The sequence below is a fragment of the Diadema antillarum genome, unplaced genomic scaffold (genome assembly GCF_040938485.1).
Source record: "Diadema antillarum isolate AM-2024a unplaced genomic scaffold, OU_Dant_1.0 scf00000015, whole genome shotgun sequence".
Taxonomy (NCBI): Eukaryota; Metazoa; Echinodermata; class Echinoidea; order Diadematoida; family Diadematidae; genus Diadema; species Diadema antillarum.
The window spans coordinates 1,451,502-1,459,056 of record NW_027270904.1 but is presented as its reverse complement, the minus strand read 5'-3'; the positions used below and the strand labels follow the sequence as shown (position 1 = coordinate 1,459,056).

General features: G+C 37.3%; 1 protein-coding gene across 1 annotated transcript; it reads right to left on the bottom strand.

Moving 5' to 3' along the window:
- Nucleotides 1–452: 452 nt before the first annotated feature.
- LOC139724305 (ketosamine-3-kinase-like) lies at nucleotides 453–4,866 on the bottom strand. The gene is made up of 4 exons (XM_071635451.1): nucleotides 4,685–4,866; nucleotides 3,162–3,339; nucleotides 1,929–2,091; nucleotides 453–649 (listed from the first exon to the last, which is right to left on the bottom strand). Exons 1-4 carry the CDS (start codon nucleotides 4,864–4,866, stop codon nucleotides 453–455), a joined length of 720 nt encoding a protein of 239 aa, XP_071491552.1.
- Between the last annotated feature and the right edge of the window lie 2,689 nt (nucleotides 4,867–7,555).

Here is a 7,555-nt window from a genome sequence, read left to right as displayed (position 1 = left end):
AGGCAATTCCCACGCAGGTACTTCGCAGTCCCGTATGCAGCCAAGATAATGAAATTCTGTGAGATTTCAGCCATTCCATTAGAGGAATTCCTTCACTGAGTTGTCAGCCCCCACGCGACTGGTACAAAGGTCACACAGTATACTCGCAAGTATAACGCGTCCAGCAAGTAAGACACATGCGCTGACTCGCACAAATCCTTTTCCGCCCTCAGGAATGTCCGGTATGCTAGAAAATCCCTACACGTAACAAGCCCGGGTAGCTTGCACGGAAAGGTGTGACAGGGCCTAAACATGGTTGCGGGTAAAAAAATATGCGTGCGCACCTCCGGGCGACTACTTTTGAGATACATGCTAGGTACTGTCATGTGCGGATCATCTACGGGGACCTCCGGGTAGTCAAAATTGTTCTTTGCAAGTCGCACGCAAGGCTGGTGTGACACGGCCTTAAGATATCATATTGCATAAATGTACCATTTATTTAGGTAGAAGAAGAGCCTGTACAACTTCTGCCTCTTCTCGAATCCATCCGTCTTTGGGATGACCTCGTGGTAGGCTGATAAGAACTCTGAGTGTAAATCCGGGAATACCGACGTACTGCGAGCGAATTCATACTCGTGGTGGCCATACATGCTGGCAGGGTCGTACATGACTAAGGGAGAATATGGAGCAAAAAAAAAAAAAAAAAAAAAAAAGGATTCCTCTAGTAAGTAAACGCACTCTCCTAAAATCTTTTAAAAAAGAAAGAAGGCAAGTTTCATTCCATAAATATGTTTGCAACTAAATGCAATTATTTCACCACAAAGTATGATATGTTGGATCACCAGATCCCCCCCCCCCACCTTACAATTTTGTATTCATTTCAATTAAATTAGATTAAATTAAATTGAATTGAATTCATTTAAATTAAATTAAATTCAAATCAAATCAAATCAAATCAATTCAATTCAATGCAATTGAAATCAAATTTTATTTCCAGTATCACATGTATAGGAAGAGACACGACGTTCATATATGCAATCTATTTATATGACAAACCAGACGTGTTTCACGAAGAATTGAAGTCAATCTTAAAAGTTAAGATCTACTTAAATTATGGTAGGCCGCTGGTTTCTCCTTTTAGTCTTGTCTAATGTTTTCAGGATCCATTTTAAATTGCTATCAAAATCCACAGAAAAAATGTATGTCCCTAACTTTAATTTTGTTGATTAGTGCTTGAATTAAAAATCTCCATATGAAGATTAAAATATCATTGAAGTCGCACACAGCCAATGCAAATTTTAAGTCTATCTTAGAATTCAAGATTGATTGATTTTTTTTTGTTTGTGAAACACCCCCAGGTAGGTGAAGATCTGGGTACCGTTTCATGAAAGTTGTCAGCGATGACAAGTTGTCAGTATCTGACAATCACTATAGTAACAGTCAGTGACCAGAGCATCTCAGCCAATCAAAACCAACGATTTTGCTGAAATTGTCAGAGACTGACAACTTGTCAGCGCTGACTAAATTGATGAAACACCCCCAGGAGATCATTATACGACCAAAGATGGCAACATAAGACATGTGTTTTGGTGGGAAAATAGGACAGCACTCTGTATATCATATTTGGATGCATTCATACAGTCCCTTGCTAGTTACTGAATCAATTTACAGTCAATTTTCGTAAAAAGTTCAGCGACCTGAAGAAAATAAAAAAGAAAATTGTGTTTGTGGGACAGTGTATGTGTAATGTACGTTATGCATTCTACATGATAGCAATGATCATATAAATAAAAGGGTTTTGAATATGATAGTAGACCTATAATAGAAGAAATGTTGCTCATGCTTATAACAACATTAAAATAATAGTAATAGTATAATCATGATAAAAATAAGAAGGAATAATTGTCATAAAATGCTATTATCATGGGTATCAGAATTCATCACTTTACCTGGTCCGGAGTCCGTCTCGGCCATATTGTACATGTGTAGGTCACCGTGGAGCAATGACGGTGTCACAGTACCAGGACTAGGCAAAAACTTTGAGATTTTCGGCATGAACTCAGACCAGAGCTCCGTCACCTCGCGGTCATATTCGATCATCCGGAACCGCGGCTGAAGGCGATGTCGAACAAAGAAAGTCTGCAGTGGATTTTGTTTTAGATATCTTTACATGAGAAAATGCACCGGAGGCTCACTTATCTAGCATAATTATAATGGAAAAGCACTAGACTTACCTCTTTCAGAAAGTAGGGGGAATGATATTATCCTTAACATAATTATTCATATACCAGTAACAAGCCAATAAAATGTGCACTTTTCATTTAAAAAGTGACATTTTCACATTTCCTTTATATTGTTCAAAATGACGTAATGAACTGTCATAGTCTTCTTATGAAGCATTAATGATGGCACTGAAATTGAATGGTGATGTATCGTTTATCATAATTTTTCATTCTTCATTGTGTTTCATTTGAGCCTGTAGTTTTGAACATCGTAGATTATATCGCCAAGTCGCCTTCGTATGTCGAATTCGTGACAAACATATAAATCTTTCCAAATCGACTTCCCAAAAAGTGTATGTCGACATGGCGACATACATTATCTCGTCAAGTCGACTTCCAGAGAAAGTGTATGTCGACATGGTGACATATATTATCTTGCCAAGTCGACTTCCAGATAGAGTACGTCGACATGGCGACTTGCATCTCGCCAAGTTGACTTCCCAAAATGTGTATCTCGACATGGCGACATACGTTATCTCGACAAGTCGACTTCTAAATAAATGCATGTCGACATGGCAGCATATCTTGCCAAGTCGATTTTCAAAAAGAGTATGTCGACGTGGCGACTTGAATTACATTTATGTCGCCATGTCCACGTATACTTTTTTCTTGAAGTCGACTTGGCAAAATATAGTGCATGTCGACATGTCGTCTTAATAAAGTTTATGGGTCGACAAGGTAAGTTACATATCTTGCCATGTCGACACGATATGAATATCAAGTCGTCTTGACAAGATGAAGTAGCTCGCCATGTCGTCAAGTCGTCAATGACACTTAAAAGCTTCCCTTGTACGTAGCTTGACCTTTGACAGGTAAAATAAACCCATATAACGCGCAATCAGAGAAGGAAAAAAAGAATAAAGATCAACACTGATCAATTTGGACAAACAGTAGACTCACTGTCCAGTCGTCAGTCCACGTGTTTTCCAGTGGCAAAACTCCACAACATGTAGTTTTGCCGAAGCCAAATCGTTTCTCAAAACGTGGAACCCCTCTTTCTTCTCTCCGGTCAAAAAATCCAATTGTTGACGCACATTTCTCTTCTTCCGCCTTCAGTCGAATGTTGTGTAGATGTAGACTATTTAAGATTGAAGGGAAGAACAGAACAAAAACCTAAACGTTTATGCTCAGGGGGTAAGAATTATCATGGAGCTCATTACATGATTTTGGACCCGTCCTCATTAATTTTCATTCATTGATTTTGTCACTCTGTCATAGCTAGAATATGAACATACTGCTTTGAGATTTCATTACCCTTTCACTTTTTCAACCAACAAAGCCTAAATATTGAGAAAAATTTCTGAACTACTTATTCTACATTGCTCTGTATGATTTGGTTTGACGTCTGAAAAAAATACTTAACATAACATTTGCCACAGATTATTTCCTCACTGTATTTGTTGTAACCAAAGTTGAATGACATTTTCTAAATATTATGTTTACGTATTTCTTAGCGATAGGTCATACTGTCAAACGTAACGTGAAATCTGTGACTGAAATCAGATTTATCAAAATAAGAAAAAATGGAAATGTCAACAGAGAAACAACAATTTTGATAGGAATTGCGCACCTATTATGAAGTGTGGGGTTTTTTCCCCACACATGATAAGCATTAAAGAAGAATACATGTATGCTGGTTACTAGATCACAACGATGATGTCTCAGCAAAATTCTCCCAAAGGTCTGAGGCAAAAATTTTGCCTTTCTCTTATAGAGTAAAGAAAAGAACAAAACTTACTCCCGAGTTTTGTTCTCGTCGAATGTGCGTTTTGAAGCACCCCTCCCCCATGAAGGGAAAAAATCAAATGCTTTCCTTATGAACCAGTCATGAATTACACTGAATCTTTAGAGAATGTTTGAACTTGTGTGTGTGTGTGTGTGTTTGTTTGCTTGCCTCGGGTGTCTAGAATATTAATGGCAAAATAAGTAGACAAAAGGTAGGGTGTATCTTCAACAGTGTAACAATTTTTCTCCCAGGTTAAAAAAAAAAAAAAAAAAGCATTGCTGAGAATTCATCTACAGTTGTATATAGTATATATTGCATATTGTTTTGTATTGTACATTGTATGTTGTATTTTTTCATTGTATATTTGTATTGTATATTCTTTGTTTCATCCACTTTTTACGTATATCAGTCAATCGATCATATTATTTTTTGTATTACGTGTGGGGGAAATGCACCCTACAAGCCCAGCTTTTTAGCATTCCTCCCCATTTCCAACTATCCTTTATTTTGTATTATGATGAAATTTATGTATTCAATTTCTGTAATATACTTATATGTTTCTGTTGGAAATAAAAAAACCCAAATGAATGAATTAATTTATTAATGAATAGGCCTACACTCTATATACACATGGGGAGACAAACAAATACTGTAATGAGTTAATATGAAAACGGCAAGATATTTTGGCGCTCTTTACCTTGCCATCTGCCTTCCGAGCTCTCTGGCCTGTTGATCGAGATCGCGGAGCTCAAGGTGATCGAGGATGAAAATGGCGCCCGAACCATCCGGATGGTCGACGACCTCCAAGGGGGTACAGCACCTTACGGTCTCAGTGGCAAGAATGGAGAGCAGGCTCTCTCGCTCACCTTCAAACATCATCCTTGCCTGACATAGCAAAAATGGTGAGGTAAATACCAATTGTGTGTACGGAGAGTGGATGGGGAAAACAAGATATATCATATGTTAGTATTTGAACACTCAGTAAGCAGTGTCCTTCTTCGTCTTATTTTTTTCTCCCTCTTCTTTACTTTTCTTCATTCTTCCACCCTTTTTCTTCTTCTTCAACAAAAATTACAATCAGGATAAATAATGATATCATAATCGTTGCCATTATTGCAGTTATCATTGTATTCAGTGATGATATTGTCATCATTTTTATTTTCAGTTTACTACTTTTACTTAAGGTTCTTATGTCAACTTTTATACGTGGACTATCAACGCCTTGTGGGAGATTATCATTAGGAACACATATCCCAGATAATGCAATTCTTTTGATCCTTTATGTAAATAGCACATTGTAAGCTGCTATTCATTGATTCTGTCTCATTTTCTCTTTCTGACGCCATCACAAGAAAATAATATTCAATTCCAATGAGGACATTACCGTTATAAACATATTTCCAAATCTTTTTTTTTTTTTAGTTGCGGAGAAAAACTGATGCTACTGGACATCAGTTCGCCACAAGAAATACTACAGCAAAACACTTGCCTCACTTTTTGTGTTTACTTTAACAAAGAATTTCCCCCTTTCTGTTGAAATATTTGTGCTTTTGTTGATAAAGCCACGTCCTTTTGTGTCGAAGTACTCCACTGTCTTCACGTTGAGGGTGTCTTTCAGTATCAAATTGATATTTTCCATGGTCGAAGCTGCAAAAAGAAATTCAAAATGGAATAGATAGTCAAGCTTGAAAGTTACTGTTGACTTAGCAGCCAATCCGGTGTGATCTTCTCTTGAAGCAGATTTGTTCGCTTTTTTTGTTCATGTTATCAAATACCAATAGCTGACACTAGCTCAGTATCAAATCCTTAACTGGCACACGGGTAAACAACTAAACAATCAAATCAAACATTCATGCAATTCCATACATCAGATTTCATTCAAAGTGATCTAAAACCCCACTTGTTTAATGTCTCCTTTTGACAATCTATTTATAGCATGTCTTTTTTTTTTACTTACATAGGGTCTACCTATACTTTAATACTTCCTACTCACTTTACTTCTTATAACATTCTCTTCTCATATTCTATTTACGTCTAGAGTACTCCACAGAGTGGATTTCGAGCATCATAAATGATTTTGATCATTAGTATTGTTATCATTATACGCCATGACTGATATACATACAATACTAAAGTATATGGATTATATTAAATATATATATTGTACAGTAGTTGTTCCGCGTATTGGCAGTAGGGTTGGACCTACTACTCATCGACCGCCTAATGTTTATTTGCTTGATAAGAATATTTAACACTGGAATTCACGTAAAAAACTTGACATACGTGATTGAGAAAATCCAGCTCTATCAAATGCCGTTGTTCCCTTTTCGATTCGAAGTTTCAGTGCAAAAATATCGCCGACGAACTTGCGTGGCCTTGTTTCAGCTCCCCGCGGTAAAGCTCGTTATTAGGATCGACCGCTGTTTTTGCATTGACAATGCACGCAAACCGAGTTGTATTGAACTCCGTGTTGTAGAAAAAGTCTACGAAGCTTTTTAGAAACTTCCATAGACATTACATTGTGCTGTCATTACGATTCGGTGAAAATATTCATTCGAAATTTTGTCCTTGATTAAAACCATTAATGAACAGTGAATTTTCGCGTTTTCCCACACCATCCTCACCAACATTCAAAGCCAATCCATTTTTATGTGCTTTGCGCGCAGTGAAGTGCGTACTAAGCGTTAGTGCGCCAATGAATACGCGGTCGGTTTAAAAGACGGTGGTCGATATGTAGTAGGGCTACCATACTAGAAATAGCAATAATAAAGTCACAACAGAGGAATGCAGGGAATGCATTAATAGCCAATCTTGATTTAATGAATAATCCGAATTTTCGAGGATCCTTTCTCTTCTTCAAGGATGACGGTGCGAATATTCATATTCGCACCGTCATCCCTGAAGAAGAGGAAGGATCCTCGAAAATTCGGATTATTCATTAAATCAAGATTGGCTATTAATGCATTCCCTGCATTCCTCTGTTGTGACTTTATACATATATATATACATATATATGTATATATATATATATAATCATATATATATATATATATATATATACTATGCAATAGCAGTAATAAGACGTTAACATGTTTCAGCAGCACTTTAAGGACGTTCCTCAGTTGAGTTTGTGCGCATCCTAGCTGCGCAGGTGTCAGTGACGTAACAAAGAACGTAGAGGCGCACGCACGAGTGATAAGCTAGCTGAGCTGAGCAGCTGCTAGTAGATCGAGCTAGAGTGTGGTATGTGTACGTACGGATACCCGACAGCTCCAAAGAGATTATACCTATAGAGTAAGTAGTCGCCATACGCGTGCGTACAAATAGTGCGTCCAAAATTGAAGAGGGAGCGCACACTCAGCTCCTGGCACTGGATCTAAGTCTACGTTCAAGTCATATCTTCTCATATCATATCTGGAATGATATGTTATTCTTCATTACACATTTTCATTTTCAGAATCACAATGTGGTTAATTGTTTAAATATTAATTTCTACGATGATATCATATCATTTGAACCATTTGGTAGAGTCTAGACCTTCTCGTTGTTCGCAAAATAAGTAGTGGAA

Coding starts and splice junctions, on each gene's coding strand:
- LOC139724305 (XM_071635451.1), bottom strand. CDS start 4,866: ATGATGTTTGAAGGTGAGCGAGAGAGCCTGCTCTCCATTCTTGCCACT. Junction 3,340..4,684: donor CTCGGAAGGCAGATGGCAAG/GTAAAGAGCGCC, acceptor AATCTTAAATAG/TCTACATCTACACAACATTC. Junction 650..1,928: donor CGAGACGGACTCCGGACCAG/GTAAAGTGATGA, acceptor ATTCTCCCTTAG/TCATGTACGACCCTGCCAGC.